Source organism: Podarcis tiliguerta (assembly GCF_965153285.1).
Source record: "Podarcis tiliguerta genome assembly, chromosome: 1".
In the NCBI taxonomy this organism is placed as follows: Eukaryota; Metazoa; Chordata; class Lepidosauria; order Squamata; family Lacertidae; genus Podarcis; species Podarcis tiliguerta.
The window spans coordinates 123,551,132-123,569,280 of record NC_139534.1 but is presented as its reverse complement, the minus strand read 5'-3'; the positions used below and the strand labels follow the sequence as shown (position 1 = coordinate 123,569,280).

Sequence of the window (18,149 nt, the reverse complement as noted above, 5' to 3'; positions counted from 1 at the left end):
ACTGTACTGTAACTGGTCATCGTCCCCATCACCACCACCAGTAATTTAGTAGCTTATAAAGATACAACTATCTCTTTCAGATTTCTTTATCTGGCAATGGTTTCTGTTAATGAGATCCTCTGATGTTTGGGTGGAACATTCTCAAGCAGAGGCTAAGAAAATGAAACTCGATGAAACTGTCATACATTGGGTTGCAGGTAACCCCTGTCCGCTGCTGTTGCCAAGAGCGCTTGCAAAATCAAGATCCAAGTCAAGGGAGGAAATGGGCAAAGTTTGCAGAGTTCTAAAGTGAGTTGCACTGATTCTTCATATGTGATGGAAAAGAATGGAAATGAAGTCTGGGCAGCATCAGGTCAATCACAAGGACCCATCTGAAACTTGCAGGAAGCAATGTCAAAGGCTTGCTGAGGTCACTAGCTAATATGGGGGTGCAGGTAGCGCTATGGTCTAAACCATCAAGCCTCTTGCGCTTGCCAGTTGGAAGGTCAGCGGTTTGAATCCCTGCAACGGGGTGAGCTCCCATTGCTCTGTCCCAGCTCCTGGCAGCCTAGCAGTTCGAGTACCAGTGTGTACCAGCAGTACCAGTGTGAGTAGATAAATAGGTATCATGGCATCGGGAAGGTAAACAGCATTTCCATGTGCTCTGGCACTCATCACAGTGTTCTGTACGCCAGAAGCAGTTTAGTCATGCTGGCCACATGATCTGGAAAAGCTGTCTGTGGACAAATGCCAGCTCCCTTGGCCTGAAGCAAGATGAGCACCACACCCCTTAGTTGATTTCGACTGGACTTAAGCATCCAGGGGTCCTTTACCATTACTAGCTAAAAAGGAATCTGCCCACCCATGAGGCTGGAAAGGAGTAAGAATTGAAGAAGGGAACAAAAGTCAAGCATCAGTGATAGGACGCAGACACACAGAGCAAGACGGAGCAGGGAGAGCTGTGCTGCGCCTCTCAGCTGATCAACCCCCAAATGTGCCTCCCAGCTGGTCACCCAAATGCGCCTTCCAAAGCTTCCTAGAGTGAGGAACAGAGAGCAGCACTGCGCCCCAAAGCCGACCTGTAAGCGCGCCTTGGAATAGGCGCGAGGAACCAGGAGTGAGGAACCAGGAGCACTCACGGAAGCCGGCAGAGAAGCTGTGAACACCGCCCACTGTACCATGCCCGGAAGGAACGGCAGCCAACATGGGGAGCGGAAGAGATCCAACGGAGGAGATCCACGAGCAAGGAAAAACAGGAGCCGTTTAAATAATTATCTAGGGGATAAGGGTTCATCAAGAAAGATCTGGTTATGTTTAGAATGATACCGCGTAGGGAAATGTTCCCTGGTTCCAAGATGAGGGATTCTATGGAATGCAGATAGAGAGAATTGATAAGAATAATGATCTGTTGTGACCTTGATGGAAGCATACAATAGATGAGCTTTCTTGTGTTTTGGCTCATCTTCCTCTTTTTTTCCTTTTTTCTTTTCCTCCTCCTGGAGAGCAAGTGTGGTGTAGTGGTTAAGAGCGGTAGACTCGTAATCTGGGGAACCGGGTTCGCTTCCCCACTCCTCCACATGCAGCTGCTGGGTGACCTTGGGCCAGTCACACTTCTCTGAAGTCTCTCAGCCCCACTCACCTCACAGAGTGTTTGTTGTGGGGGAGGAAGGGAAAGGAGAATGTTAGCCACTTTGAGACTCCTTTGGGTAGGATAAAGTGGGATATCAAATCCAAACTCCTCTTCTTCTTTCCTTTTCTTTTTTTCTTTTCCATAATGGCTTCTGTTCTACGCCATGTACTTGGATAATTTTGTAGTTTTTAAGCTTCTTTCATTATTATTATTAAGGATTTTTCTTTTGTAATTTTGGTTTATATTTATCTGTATTTGTTTAAAGCAAAATAAAAGTTTTTTTTTTTTAAGGAGCTGATGAGAGAGGAAAGGGGAGATCTCCTGGCTGTGTCCCGTTTAAATAGAGCAGGCCACACCTCCAGACCAACCGGTCAGCCTGGGAGTGACACAGCCAGAGCCCCCCAGTCGCACAGGGCTGACCACACCCCTGAAGGGGTCTTGAGTGCCTGCAACCCCATCTCCTCCTTAAGGCAGAAGTGGCTTTGCTCAGGGGAAAGGACTACAGACTACTCCAGAAGTATTACTCTGCTGGGAGCTGCTTGGAGCAAGTGGCTGTCTCAGAGGGTGGAGCATTGCAAGATGACAATGCCGTCGTATCACAAACCCTTGATGAGCAGCATAGTTCCTGGAGCAAAGTTCCCAGACGAGCAGTCAGGCAGGGTCAAATCTGCTGGTTCAAGCTTTGGGATCCCTGACTCAGTGACTCAAGCAATTGCAGTGCTCCTCTGAGCCCTCTGGTGCGAGCCCTGATCTCCTGAGTATGCAGGATTCATGGGGGGGGGGGAGCTGCCGCGGCCAAAGGGATGAGCTTGGGAATATTCTCTTGACTTGAACGGGTGAGCCTTTGCAAGTGAGGGAGCAGTATATGCAGGTCAGAGGCACCCTCCCTTCCCAAGGAGTTTTCTCTTCCCATCGGCTCTTTCTGTCGTCTCTCAGCATCCCAATGGACCCGAAACAAAGTTTTGTTGACTGTATTCTCCAGGGAGGGAATAAGAACAAAAACAAATTGTATGCATTTCTGGCATGTTTGCACATGAGACCTATTGTTTAGGGCCTTTTGATGTCAATTTCAGATTAAATTCTTGTGTATGCTTCATACATTCCAAGGAGACTCTACTCTTTTCCTGCCCTTGTGTTCTGCTTAGGCATTCCCATAACACAACACAGTGGCCGGATCTAATCTTTTGTCCATTATGGTGCCAAATATGTTGTCACTACAATACGGGGGGGGAAATATAAAGTCATTTTATTTGTTCAAATAAACCTTTTAATAATTTTTATGTGTACACTATCCAATGGTGAAAGCCCCCTCATTATCCGAAGAAATCCAGGACAACTGGAATCCACGTAGCACCAAAATAGTTACTGTTTTGCCAAGTAAGGGTTCGGCGTCCATTAAAATGCAAGCATGCCTCTGTCCCCCAAAACGTGGCTGTACAGTATTCCTAATTGGGTGTTGCTCCCTTGGAGTGTCTCCCGCATCAAAATGACATTCACACACACACACACACACTTTCGCTACCTAGCCTCACCCCCCTATGCCTAGTCTTCACTATCCTCCCCAAGCCTCCCTCATTGGGGAGAGAGCAACAGATGCTGAGGTCTCAGTGGCAAACGAGACACAAAATATTTATTTATTTGTTTGTTTGTTTATTTGTTCTGGCTGGGCCTCCCCAGCCATTCTGAGTGGCTCCCAATAGAATATTAAAAACACGATAAAGCATCAAACATTAAAAACTTCCCTAAAGAGGGCTGCCTACAGATGTTTTCTAAAAGCCAGATAGTTGTTTATTTCCTTGACATCAGATGGGAGGGCATTCCACAGGGAATGAAGGCTCTCTGCCTGGTTCCCTGTAAACTCACTTCTCGCAGGGAAGGAACCACCAGAAGGCCCTCGGAGCTGGACCTCAGTGTCTGGGCTGAACGATGGGGGTGGAGACCCTCCTTCAGGCATACTGGGCTGAAGTGTTCAACCACAAGGCCAAGGCCTCCCCAAAAAAGTCAATGGAAGCTTGTATGAGCAGGCCCATTACTTATTTCAGCTTGTGTCCCCCCCCCCCCAATTTATCTTCTCATTTGTCTGATATTTTGGGCAGCCTAACGAAGAGTCACTTCAGCTGTGCTTGCATATCGCACTAAACCATGGTTTAGTGTGATGTGCTTGAGCTGGAATGAGCCCAAGCAAGCATCAGACTTGTGCAGTCCCCGCGCCTTCCTCTCACATAGCCAGGAGAAGGACTGGGCAGCATTTACCTTCCGTTTCCCTTAAACTGAGCTTGTCATAGTGTGAGAACTGGGGGCAATGGTTTACAGTTAGCTGTTTGAACAAGCCAGTTTCCATAAACCATGGTTTGAAGTTGGCCTGGAGTCAGTGGCGAAGCTGCATGCTCTGGCACCGGGGGCGGAGAGCAGGCAGGGGCGTGGCTGGTGCGCGTCCTGGGGGCGTGGTGTGGGGGGTTGGCATGTGTCGAGGGCGGCCATGATGGTACCCCCCTCCCCGATGGGGCCGGGGGCAGTGCACTCCCCCCGCCCCCCATTCCTCCGCCAGTGCCTGGAGTTAGTGATAAGCCTCAACGCCCCAAGTTCACAAGGGCTTGCCACTTTTAAGGGAAACTGAAAGTAAATTATCTGAAGCCTAGTTCTCTGAACCGCCTTAAATATCTGACAATAAACAAACATTTCCAATTTAGAACAAGAAAACCCCTTTCATCAGTGTTCAAGGAAGCTAAACTATTAATTGAACTAACAACTAATTTGGCTTTTTGCAGATACTTTGTTAAGTTTCACAAATCTTCCGTGTTTCAGCGTTCCCTGTTGTCTCAAGATGGCACAGAAAGGAGACAGTTGTAATGAAAACACTATTCCATTCAAGTTTAATTTGATCTTGTTCCTTAACTTTGACAGCTTGGTTCTGATTGTTCCATCTGTTCTGTGTATGTCTTTAAGTGTCTGAATCGGGCGGGGGGGGATAATAACCCATTCTTCAGTGAGTTGACACATGCTACTTCGTTTTCAAGTCATCGTTATTCTCTCTTTCTGTCTCTTTGTTGCAATATAAATTCTAATTTTGTGAGCCTTTTGAAAATCTATTACTCGTGTAGTATCCAATCATTATGGCTGTGATAAAAAGCAGGAACACATATTAAAAACCCTTGAGAGGCACATAACCCCTCTGTGAGATCAGAAATACAAAATTTCTGAAAACTATGCAGCCATTTATGGGGGAGAGAATAGCCCCTCCCCCCATCTTTGAGAGAAGTTGAAATATTGGCAAGAATTTCTTTCTTATGATCCATAAACTTCCTTTATTACTTTGTTTGCTTCTCATAATCCCAGACTGCACTCCGAGACTTAAAACCTGAAGATCTTCTGCATTCTGCAATATTTGGAAATGCTTTTTCCAGCATCGCCTTAAGAGTGTTGCTTGCTTAGCCATCCAGTCGGAAGCAGCAGCAATGTTGCAAAATTTCATTTTAAAAGCCTTCGTTCCTCATTCCGAAAGGGAAAATAATTCATCGGATGGTTTTAATCCTCCCATTGAAATTTCTCATTTTGCCCGTCATCTGGCCCGTCTATGTGTGAAGAATATTTTTCCTAGCTTTTTCTCAGGTTCTGCCATTGGTTTTTCACTGGCCATTGGGGGCAAAATGAGACAATATGCATGACTTCCTCTGCAAATGTCCTGCATCCCTGAGAGATACTCTGCAGGCTACCTGTTGTGTAGGAAGGTGACATGTTCATAGGGCAGTTGCCTCTGCAGAATTCAACTAGAATCATAAGCAAGCAAATTGTATTGCTTGTGTTGACACCCATTTAATTCTGGACAGCTTGGGGGACCTTTGGGAGAGTGAATGGACTGCCGTTATCAGAGACCCTGATTCCTGCATGGTCAGGTCCTTAGGCTATTAGCGATTTGGCTCATAGAAAGCAATACCCCATGTCATGGGGGGGGGTTATTAGGAAAAAACATGGGGGGGGGACACCAAAAAAAATAGCCTTTGGGAAACAGATAGAAGAGACAGAAAGGGGGGAGGGAGGAAGCAGCGGAAACAATATCATTGAAGTGCAGTGCTATGGAGGCTGATTTTTATTTTTATTAAGGTTGTGGTTAATTTTAATAATACCAAACATAGCCACATTTCACATTGTGCAAATCTCACAGATGAAGAATTAAAGACAAGCTTTCTCAGCACTATGGTATTGTATAACTCCTTGATAATCACCTCTCTCTTTTATGTTCTCCGTAACCCTTCAGTCGCCTTGAACAGATTCCTGGGTCTTTGAAACAGGGCAAGGTATCAGTCAAAATTAATATTCGGTAGTCAACAAGTTATCATGGAACTCTAATATATACATCAATTAACAAATATGCTTGACAGTTAGTTGGCATTAAATCCGGCTAGAAAAACCAGGATAAAATCTCTTCCATATAAAAAGCATGGGGGGAAAATTTGTAAGAAGCTTTATAACTCCAAATTTCCAAAGGGAAATGAGGAAGAACAGGTTGTGAGGGTGGAATTTCGTCAGCCCTTCATTTTGTCCCATCTGTGCTTGGGGAGGAAAGTGGCTCTGGGCTCAGTGGATCTTACTTTTATGTAGAGTTTTATGACTGGGCTGGGTTTTGCATAGATCATGTCACCCTCGGATACACAATTATTTGTCTGCCTTCCAGAAACTGCCATAACTTACACTGAACCCATATTATAGGGAGAGGAAGTGTGTGTGTGTGTGTGTGTGTGTGTGTTGCTCACAGCATAATTTGTGTTAAGTGTCGTAGCCTCCAATTCTTAGCCATTTTGCATGTGCAATGCTTTTAGGCCTTTTAGACTGCTGGTGGAGGGCTTCTTGAGATTGACAAGATAATTCCAAGGCACTTAGAACTGGTTATGGGATGTTATTTAGAGTCAGTTGGGGAAATGAATTTAGAAAGACGGAGAAAAGGGGAATATTAAAAGCTTTCTATAGCCTCAAATAGTGTATACCTCTTTGAGTTTTCTTACAATCAAGCATTGTGTACATTTTCTGAATTTTGATTGTTACTTATTATTAACATGTGATAGGGAACAATTTGATTAATGAGGTGAAGCTTCTTGGTTATTTAATTCTTCTGTGATTATTTGCAAACCTTTTTGACTACAACTGTCTCTGATGCTTTCTTGTCTCTCATGTAAAATAACTGCCGGAACCACTTGCCTATCTTGATAATAAGTTTCTGTTCACTTCTGTGCGTCAGAGCGACGGCACTTGCTCCAGAGAAGTTTCGCAGAAATCAGCAAAGATGGTCCCAAATGACTAACTGACACGCCAGTCATACACGCGCCATTTCTTTTGTTGATGGCAACTGCTTCAACATGCCGAAAATGTTGGCGGTCTGGCATATGATGGAAGTCTCAAAACAACCAAGCCTCTGTTTCCTCCCCTATAAGATGTACTGATTGTATAAGAGTTGGGGGTCTTTATGCAGCCAAGATACGATATCACTAGGCACAAGGGAATCGCAAGGTCTGCAGAAAAAGCACAAAAATATTTAGGAAAAAGTACCAGGGGCAGCTGCTTGGAAAAGCCGCCCCACGAGGATGGAGCATGCTCAGTGAGCATGGAATGCTGGGAGCAGGAAACAGAAAGGCGGAGTCCTGGAAGTGGGTGTGGCTGACCGGAACCCTGGACAGGAGCCACACCATGACATTTTCTTGCAGTCCCACTTAGGGTCATTATAACTATCATTTCCATCTGTCCACAGTACTATTGCATGCCATGTGTCCAGACGACTCTACAGCTTTCTACCAGAGTTGGTGTGCGGAAACATAGAGTCGTGCCAGAGACTTATCTCCGAAATTAGATTATGAATTGTAACAACTGTGTCCTTAGCTCGTGTTCTTGTGGCTGGGTCATCCTGCCTTCCAAGGCCAAGCCCCTAAACCCATTAAAGCCTAGGGATGCCTCCTTGCTTGCAAGTGCATTGATCTGTGTTTCCTCCTCCCTTGTGCTTTTGTCTCCTTCCTCAGCGTGGCCATCCTGATCTTTAATACTTCTCGGCGGTGCTTTGTTGTGGTGAAGCAGTTCCGTCCAGGTAATCCCCTTTCTTTGCTTTTCGTTCTTGCTCTCCAATGAAGCACAGCTTTTGAGGGGCTTTAGCAGTAAAAAGCAGGTGGCCCTTTGAATACCTGTGGCGTAATATTTTGTGACGGAGATGGGGGAAGATGCACTAGCCTTTCTGGTGAGTTGTAGAATCATAGAATTGTGGCGTTGGAAGGGGACCCCAAGGGCCATCTACTCCAACCCCCTGCAATGCAGGAATCTTTTGCTCAACGTGCGGCTCGAACCCATGGCCCCAAGATTAAGAGTCCCATGCTGTACCAACTGTGCTATCCCAGGACAATAGGGTGCACTACGCTTACTTACAAACATGCTTTAGACTCCCTAGTCCCAACCATTCAGGCTTCGAAATGTGTGACCCACTAAAGAAAGCAGCTGCCTTTTGTAGAGTGCTTGACAGCTCATTTGGTTAGAGCCTGGTGCTGAGAATGCCAAGGTTGCAGGTTCGATCCCTGTATGGGACAGAGGCATATTCCTGCATTGCAGGGGGTTGGACTTGATGATGATGATAATTTATTATTTGTACCCTGCCCATCTGGCTGTGTCTCCCAAGCCACTCTGGGTGGCTTCCAACAAAGATAAAAAATACATTAAAATGTCACACTTTAAAAGCTTCCCTAAACAGGGCTGCCTTCAGATGTCTTCTAAATGTCAGGTAGTTGTTTATCTCTTTGACATCTGATCGGAGGGTGCTCCACAGGGTGGGCACCAAGAAGGCCCTCTGCCTGGTTCCCTGTAGTTTTGCTTCTCGCAGTGAGGGAACCGCCAGAAGGCCATTATTATTATTATTATTATTATTATTATTATTATTATTATTATTATTATTTTATTTATTATTTATTTATTTATACCCCACCCATCTCGCTGGGTTTCCCCAGCCACTCTGGGCAGCTTCCAACCAAATATTAAAAACAATACAGCATCAGACATTAAAAACTTCCCTAAACAGGGCTGCCTTCAGTTGTCTTTTAAAAGTAAAATACTTGTTTATTGCCTTGCCATCTGCTGGGAGGGCGTTCCTCAGGGCAGGTGCCACTACCGAGAAGGCCCTCTGCCTGCTTCCCTGTAACCTCGCAGCGAGGGAACTGCCAGAAGGCCCTCGGTGCTGGACCTCATGTCTGGGCAGAACGATGGGGATGGAGACGCTCCTTCAGGTATACTGGGCCGAGACCGTTTAGGGCTTTAAAAGTCAGCACCAACACTTTGCATTGTGCTTGGAAACGTGCTGGGAGCCGATGTAGGTATTTCAGGACCAGTGTTATATGGTCTCGGCCGTTCCCAGTCACCAGTCTAGGGGCCGCATTCTGGATTAGTTGTAGTTTCCGGGTCACCTTCAAAGGTAGCCCCACGTAGAGTGCATTGCAGGAGTCCCAGCAGGAGATAACTAGAGCATGCACCACTGTGGCGAGACAGTCCGCAGGCAGATAGGGTCTCAACCTGCATACCAGATGGAGCTGGTAGACAGCTGCCCTGGACACAGAACTGACCTGATCCTCAGTAGACCTTCCAATTCTAGGAGTTTCCTTTCGCTTTGTTTTTGTTCAACTGGGACACCTCCCACCTTTTTGCACCAACTTTTTAAAAAGGACCCCCACTCTTTGGGCCAACTCCAATCCTTTCGTGGCAGCCTATATGTAGGTGTGACCTACCCCTCATCCCCATGGCATGGCAGATTTCATCTGCTTAATTTATATATTGCCAAGCTGCCATTAAAGGCTAAGAAGCAAGGCCGAGAAAAAAAGGTGGCCTTCCTGAAACAAAGGCTTCTCGTCGCAGCAGCCTGCCTTTTGGCAGTCTGCACGCCAACATAGACCGGATCAACCGTGCAGAATCCAGCGCTTTGTGTTTCCTTTGATGGTATTACATGGCTCTTAGCATTTCCTTTAGGAGAGTATTACTGCAACAGCTGTTTCTAGATTAATGCAAAAGGTCTTTTGCAAATTCCACTCTGCACCGAGGGGGGGGGGGAGGAGGTTAGTATGTGCTCAAAAAGGGCTTTCTCAAACAAACACGCGTGCTTTTCATAACTCTGCCGAAACAGCAGCTGAGTTGACAGGCTGAAACACTCGTCATTGCGCACATGGTACATCATGTACAGCCCAACATCCCAGCGAGTATCGATGAATCCTGTGAAATGTTGGCTGGCAAACGGAAGTTGCCTTGAGACAGAAGTTGCTCCCAAAAGTAGAAGTAATGCTGGAGGGGGACAGGGAGAGAGATCTTGCAGGAATCTAACTTTGTAAATCATGCAGGGTCTCTCCTGTTCTGCTAATTAGCACTAATTGGATGTCCACACACAAACTTATTTTCAAACAACACAGCACAGTAAATGTACCAGGGACTTCTAAGTGCAACTGTAATAACATGCATCTTATAATAAATAAATAGAGGCCGGAGGTGTTTGATTGGTGTGATGGCTTGACTATCTCTTATTAAGGTAAGGTGAGTGCCAGAGTCTTACATTTTACCTTTTCCCTCCCCCCTCCAGCTGTCTACATGTGTGAGATGGAGCGGCTCTGCCCTCAAGTCTTCGAACGTGAAAACCAGGAGAGCTGGTGCCCTCTGCCAGGTCACTTGCCTGCTTCAACAGGAGTGACCTATGAGCTCTGCGCTGGCATTGTAGACAAGCCAGAGCTGTCTTTGGAAGAGACAGCTTGCATGGAAGTCTTGGAAGAGTGTGGGTATGAGATCCCTACAGGCAGCCTGAAGAAAATTACTTCGTGCAGGTAAGTCGGTCTGGGCTTGGTGGTTTTCGGAGAGCAGCTGGCAGGGTAGAACTTGATGAAATCAGAACATTACCCGTACATTACCCGAACATGCTGTTAGTGTGGGAATGTTAAGGATAGTAGGAAAGGATATATTGAATAAGTATTATCCTTCCTTCACTGACGCTAGTAAGTGATGTAGCAGAGCAGATTCCCCTCAATGTAGCTGGAAGAAAGTTTGCAGATTCGTTTGAATCTCTTAGTTAAGTTTCTTTCCTGGTGTCCCCTTTGATCCCTCTTAAAAGAATAAAGACACAAGAGTCTTTCTGAGTAAAGTAACAAAAAGTTTACTCACATTTCAGTTCACGATTTGATCCCTGAAAGGCAGGCTTTACTTAGTAGTTACACAAAGAAACTGTGAGTTCATCTCATATGGCGAATGAACTCATGTGCTGCTGGCTGAGAACCAGCAGACAGCAAAATTACATTAAGAGAACAAAATGGCTGCAGGAGAGCAGCATGGCAGCAAAAGGTAAGAACAAGACAACAGCAGTATTAAAACAAACAAGAGACAAAACTGCAAGTGAGAAAATGGCTGCATGACTTGGCTCTTTTATGGAATCAGCTAGAGCCATGCCCATCTTCCAGGTCACATGCAGGGGGAGGATGCTCCAGACCAGTGGAAGAGGAAGTTACACTGACTGGATGTCCCCCTGCCTGTGTCCACTCTAGGGAAATAAGGAATGTAGCATTTGACTGCACCAATGGATTACATCCCACAGTTAGGTACTCTGACAACCCTTTGAGCCAGATCATGGGCTTGTGTTCTTTAATGCTCTCCACCAGAATTTCTCAAAGAACTCTGGCAGAGATCTTTCCTGCTCCTGAGATCTTTCTTTCCCCCTTAATCTGGAGATCTGAAAGATTGAACCCAAGACCTGCAGGCTAACTGTGCTATGCCCCTTCTCTAGTCAGATAACAGCCATCCTAAACCCAGCTAAGTCATCAACAACTGCCATAAAGCAAACAAAATAGAAAGCTGGAGAAGGCAATAAAAGCTTTGTCCCTTCCTTAATAGTAGCCTGACAAGGGAAGCCTTTACCTGCCTTCACCTGTTGCTTCACTTCCTTGGGGGTTGAAGAGGAGGTGGATTGCACAGGAGAGATAATATCTCTTCCTGCAATTAGTTTGCGGGGAAGTCTAACCATGCCCACCTAAGTTCCGGACAAGTTATTTCCCCTTTTGTTTTTTCTTCAAAGCTGCACAGAGTTACTCAGGGCTGAACTAAAATGTCACGTTTGACATGGCTCCACCACTGAAAACAGTAGCTCCATCTTGTGTCCCCTTGTCCCACTCCCATAAAGCATGAGACTCTTAATCTCAAGGTCGCGAGTTCGAGCCCCACTCATGTTGGGCAAAAAGATTCCTGCATTGCAAGGGGTTGGACTAGATGACCCCCGTGGTCCCTTCCAACTCCACAATTCTCAGTAGGAGGGGAAATGATGTGGGGTAGACTACTTATATGGGGCATTTCTTTTGGCACAGACACAATCACACTGTTGGATATATAACAACTATTCTTGTCCCCTTAACATCTGGTCATTTTTTCTATATTATTATTATTATTAGCCCAAGGCCTGTCCAGTCTTATCTCCTGTCCGAGTGGATTGAAAGAATGCAGTGCCGAAACAACAAATCGTGCAGAGACACACCAGGCAGCCTCCTTAGAGAAAGTACACTGAACGCTTAGGAGAGTTGTATTTTTAATTCATTTGTTCCACACAGCCCACCCGTGTGCCCCAGCAGATCATTTAGGAATTACAAGAGTGGATCATTTTCCAGCCCTTGGGACGTTACATGCTGATTTAAATCAAAATTATTAGATGCAATTTGGGATACATTTTGTAATCCCAACTATTTTAAAAGGATTAAAAAAAAAAAAGTACATTGAAATTCCACCAGAACGAAGAGGGGAAGCCAACTGTGTGTATGCAGAATGCGTCTAGTATTTGGAATTAAGGAAATGTCAAGAATTAAATAATCTAAAATGAAAATGTGCTCAGAGCCTTCTGCCTCCCCAGATTGCAGCTTTGTGGGGGGGGGGGGGAGAACATCTGTTCCCCTACTTGGAGATGCATGTCGAAATGTATGGAGAGTTGGGACTTTAAAAGAAAAGAAAACTTTATTTGCTTTTCCTCTTGACGACTCTATTGAAGTGGACACTGACATGCTTTAAGAAAGAAGAAGAAGAGGGGCGGGGGGGCTGGGAATTAAATTCAGATCCACAGCTGTCAATCCTGGCAAATGTCATTTCCTGCTGGATTAAGGAGCTTTTGCTAGGGGGAGGAGAAGAGGAACAGAGGAGCTGTCTCTTACAACTCCACGGAGCCAGATTATGCAATTGGGTTCCCACATGAAAAGGTGCTTTCTTTGGTGTGAAAGACAGGCTGCAATCCTAGGCCTGCTTACTTAGGAATAATCCTCACTGGACTCAAGGGGGCTTACTTCTGAGTAAACAGGCTGGGAACTGCCTCCCTGCATTCGTATTATCATTGCGTCAATGTTATTTGGAGGGGGGGATAATTATGGATTCTCTCTACACAGATTGGGGACAGAAGAAGCAAGACTACACCAGTCACAGCCCCCTCCCCTTTTACCCAGACATTTGAGCTTTGCCTCCCTCTCTGCCAATACCTTAGGCCTTGGAGGGTCATTTAAATGGCAGACTCTATGTTATGTGCTGTGTAGGGATGGCTGAACCGGTCACAGAACCAAAATCAGAGATTTGTAGAGTTGGAAGAGGCCACAGGGGTCATCTAGTCCCACCATAGCTGCCAACCGTCCCTTATTTGGCGGGAAAGTCCCTTATCCCAGCGCTGTGTCCCGCTGCTGTCCCTTATTGATGATGTCCCTTAAATTTCCCGGGTTTCAAAGGAAGCAGCTCCTCTCCCTCCCTCCCTGCCGGCCAGGGAGGAGGGAGGCTCCAACTGTGTTGCTTGGCTGCGTTGCTCACCCAATAAGAAGTCTAAGAATGACTGGGGGGTGCAGCTTGCATGCCTTGTGCTGATCAAATCGGCTGCGTTGCCTGGGGACTTGCCTTTGCTCAGCGCTTCCCAGCGGGGAGGTGACGGTGGTTTTCCTTGAGGCTTGAGGCTTCGTTTGGCTGCTGGCTGGGCTTTCTGCCTTTGGCTCGGAGGGGCTCAGAATTGAACATACCTGTGCTGGGAAAATCCCTTATTTTGGCTGTTGATCCCTTATTTCCGAGGCTGCTGGTCCCTTATTTTCAAATCTGTAAATTGACAGCTATGAGTCCCTCCCCTGCAATGCAGGAATCTTTTACCCAATGTGGGACTCGAACCCACAACTCGGAGATTAAGATTATCCCTCAGGGTCAGCTCCTCGTTTTTCAAATCTTAAAAGTTTTGTTTGCCGCATTTCCACATCAGTTTTGTAATAATAGTAGTAGTAGTAGTAGTAGTAGTAATAATAATAATAATAATAATACAGTGGTACCTCTGGTTGCGAACGGGATCCGTTCCGGAGGCCCATTCGCAACATGAAAACATCATGTGACATCATTTTGCGCTTCTGCGCATGCGCGAGCAGCAAAACCCGGAAGTAACCCTTTCCAGTACTTCCGGGTCGCCACGGGACGTTACCTGAAAGAACATAACATGAAGCGGACATAACATGAGGTATGACTGTAGTAATAATAATAATAGTTTTCATGGAAAGTCGTCACAATTTTAGTGCAATTTCCCCTGAGCTAATGTATATCTGTACACCGTTTTCACTAATATGAGGAATGGCAAGCAGAAAACAGTTTACTATCCAGAAGTTTCTTAACTAGCACATTTCCCAGTACATTTCCAAGCCCGTTTCAAAGTGTTGGTGCTGACCTTTAAAGCCCTAAACGGCCTCGGCCCAGTATACCTGAAGGAGCGTCTCCACCCCCATCGCTCTACCCGGACACTGAGGTCCAGCTCCGAGGGCCTTCTGGCAGTTCCCTCCCTGCGAGAAGCCAAGTTACAGGGAACCAGGCAGAGGGCCTTCTCAGCAGTGGCGCCCTCCCTGTGGAAAGCCCTCAAGGAGATACACAGCTTTTAAAAGACATCTGAAGGCAGCCCTGTATTGGGAAGTTTTCGATGTTTTACATTTTATTATGTTTTTCTATGTGCTGGAAACTGGCCAGAGTTGCTGGGGGAACCCAGCCAGATGGGTGGGCTGCTGTTGTTGTTGTTGTTGTTGTTGTTGTTGTTATTATTATTATTATTATTATTATTATTATTATTATTATTTCGGACATATGGTTTCACTTCTTTTGTTTTTAATTTTGCCAATGGGGTCTTTTAATGTTTTCCTATAAAAAAATACAGTATACTGGCCATACCTGGTAGAGTTAATGTTGTCTCATGCTGTACTCTCCATGGTAATCTTTGCATAAATACCATTTTAACCTTACTGCTCTGGTTAATGGCCACAGTACAATGACATGCTTTGTAATTAGAGGGAATCACCTGCCAGTACACCTGTCTGCAGATAGTATAATATAATATAATTTTGTGTCAATTGCTTCTATTCTTTGTGTGTGTGTTTTTCCTGCACCTGCTACTTATAACCTCAGAACTGTGTAAAGGTCCAAATCAATTACCTTGGGAAATTACCTTAATCGCTCATCAGCTTACCCATTGTGTGTGTGCACGGAATTGGCGTGCAGTACAAAGAGCGTCGTGATTTTGGATTTGCTTATAAAAAGCAGTATAATACGTTCCTCAGATGCCGCATAGTGCATTTGCTTGAATTTCCTTTTATTAATGAATCGATTTCATAATTTGACTGGAGGGTTTGATTGTTTAAAAGCACAGGATGATCAATAAGTGTCAATTTTTGAACACGGATTCAGAAACGTAAGAGTAGATTATTTCACTATAATTATTATTATTTATTTATTATTTATTAAATTTCTATACTGCCCTTCATCTGAAGATCACAGTTCGCAACGTAAAAATACAAAATGAGAACACAAAATTAATTGAAATCATGGATGACAAATAAACCTATTGCATCATATATCTGGATGGAGAGAGAGAGAGAGTGTGTGTGTGTATCTCACTTGGAAGAGTGGCAGAACTGTGATGGATTAATTAGCAGCAACATTTTGAACTGGAAACCCCAAGACTATGTGTTATAAGAACATAAATATATCAGTTCGGATCAGTTCAAAAGCCCATCTAGTAGCCAGTCTCAGGGGAAGGTCCACAGCAGCACCTCTGCAAATGTTACTGAACCTCTGGCTGGCATGACTAATAATCTTTTGCAGACGTTCCCTCTATGAATTTCTCCCACCCAAGTTGGCGGGCATCGCCTCATCCAGTTACGACAAATTCCATACCTTTAAATCCTGCATTCATTTTGTCTGCCCTGAATCTACTTCAAATTAGTTTTGTTGGAGGAGCCTACATTTCCGGTATTAAGCTAGGGAGAAGATTTTTCTCCCTTTCATTTGACACCATGCATAAGTTTATAAAACTTTATCATCTCCTTCTTGGCTCACCAAAAACCCAGAAATAGTGTAGCATTTCCCCAGAGGGGATTTCCTCCAACCACCAGATCATTCTGACCACCCTTCTCTGAACCAAGAAGAAGCGCAGGGCTGCTGTGAGAATGGCAACCGTCTGCCTTAACCCAGCCAACTGATTTCTTCATACGACAAGGAGTGTCTCCACCCCCATCGTTCTGCCCGGACGCTGAGGTCCAGTGCCGAGGGCCTTTTGGCGGTTCCCTCCCCCCAATAAAATATTTGAGGGGGGGCCCCAACTGATGGGCATTGCCATTCAAATGGTGTGCATGCGCTACATCGGTCGATCAAATACGTTGGATGGGGCTTACCTGCACACCCCCAAAAATTTTATTCAAGTTGGCACCCCTGCAAAAGATATTTGGGAACTGACTGTTTTTGAGCCAGTGTGGTGTAGTGGTTAAGAGCGGTAGTCTCGTAATCTGGGGAACCGGGTTCGTGTCTCCGCTCCTCCACCTGCAGCTGCTGGGTGACCTTGGGCCAGTCACTCTTCTCGGAAGTCTCTCAGCCCCGCTCACCTCACAGTGTTTGTTGTGGGGGAGGAAGAGAAAGGAGAATGTTAGCCGCTTTGAGACTCCTTAAGGGGAGTGAAAGGCGGGATATCAAATCCAAACTCCTCTTCTTCTTCTTCTTGAGGAAAGGGCTGGTGCCATGATGTTTATATTGTTATTCTCTGTGTTTTTAATGGATCTTTTTATGCTATTTCAATTCTCTTAGTGTTTAATTGCATTTTCATGCACTTCTGTGTTTTAGCCTGTTCTAGTATAGCTGTGTAAGCTGGGTGTAAATGTGTAAGCTGGATAATAATAATAATAATAATAATAATAATAATAATAATAATAATAATAATATAATATACTACAGATTACAGAAGTGCAGGGCTGCCATTCAGCAACATCCTGTGTTTCTCACACTGTGTCGTTCTCCCCTCAGTTGCAGAGTGCCCCTTATTTTGACAGGTGTTCATGTAAGGTTTCCTTAAATATGTACTGGTTTCTCCCTCTCTCACCCCTAAAGATCTGGTGTTGGCGTGTCAGGATCAAAGCAGACCTTGTTCTACGCCGAGGTAACAGACGAGATGAAAGCCGGCGAAGGTGGAGGGCAGCCACAAGAAGGGGAGCTGATTGAGGTGGTGGAAATACCTCTGCAGGACTGCATGGATTTTGCATTTGACGAAGCTCTCCCTAAAACCATGGGCTTCATCTTCAGCTTCATGTGGTTCCAGACCAACGTTGTCCCAAAGCTGCTAGAAAAAGAATAACCATTGCTGAGATTTCTGGAGGGGTGAGGTTGGGATTTTTTATTTCATTAAAAAAAAAAAAACAACCATCAAACCATTTATAAGATTTTTTTTCCCTTTCTGAATGTATATATTTCAGGAAAGAGTCGCAAAAATAAAAATTAGGAAACTGCTTCTTTCTCCCCCCCTCACCCCGGGCAAAGCGGGCGTTAAGCATTTGACATCATTTGCAGCTGCAGACATAAGTCCTCGCCCACCATTGGCAGTGAGTCTTGACAGCCATGAGTTCATTATTGACTGGTTGAACGTAACACTGGACAGCATAGAAGCTGCTAAAGCTGGGAGAGCAGAATCCTAATTTGCTAGGACAGACACGCATTTGCAGCAGCAGCTGTTTGGGGAGGGTAATTTGGAATGACAAAACGGTGAGGAAGGGAAGGGTTAAGCCCTTGCTTTCCCCCCTCCCCTCCCCGCCCCCTGGCCTCTGTTTCATGCACTGCAAGAGGGTATTTTATTCGCTTTTTTTTAAAAGGTCCTTTGGATTACTCTACATATACATGCATGTAATGTGTAATTACGCCATGCAAACCCCGCTGGCGGGAAAAGCATATTAAAGGATAGAGCAATAACCGCCATAGGCACCCCCTTGCACTCCAAAAGTTTGACTTTTGGAGTAAGAATTACTAGCCTTTCAGATGACACATGAAAGCACACACTTCATAAGCCGATGATCTGGCTGTCCCTCCCCATTGGGAGGAGACTGGCGCAGAGCTGTGATTCACACAGGGATGCCCCCACGGAGAGAAGGAATTCTGCTATGTCTCTGCAAAGGGAGGTGAAAGCTCATTGGAAGGAGGCAAGGGCGGAGCACTCTCTGTGGGCAGTCACCCTGGCTTTGCTTTAAGGTACCAAATGTGTTTT

General features: G+C 45.3%; 1 protein-coding gene across 1 annotated transcript in view; it reads left to right on the top strand.

The window, feature by feature from the left end:
- Positions 1-17,873, top strand: part of NUDT14 (nudix hydrolase 14) — a 53,035-nt gene extending 35,162 nt beyond the window's left edge. The window contains exons 3-5 of the mRNA XM_083440156.1: positions 7,615-7,679; positions 10,194-10,431; positions 17,006-17,873. Coding sequence (XP_083296282.1) covers positions 7,615-7,679; positions 10,194-10,431; positions 17,006-17,249 — 547 coding nt within the window. The 3' untranslated portion in view covers positions 17,250-17,873. The remainder of the gene's footprint in view (positions 1-7,614; positions 7,680-10,193; positions 10,432-17,005) is intronic.
- Positions 17,874-18,149: the final 276 nt, after the last annotated feature.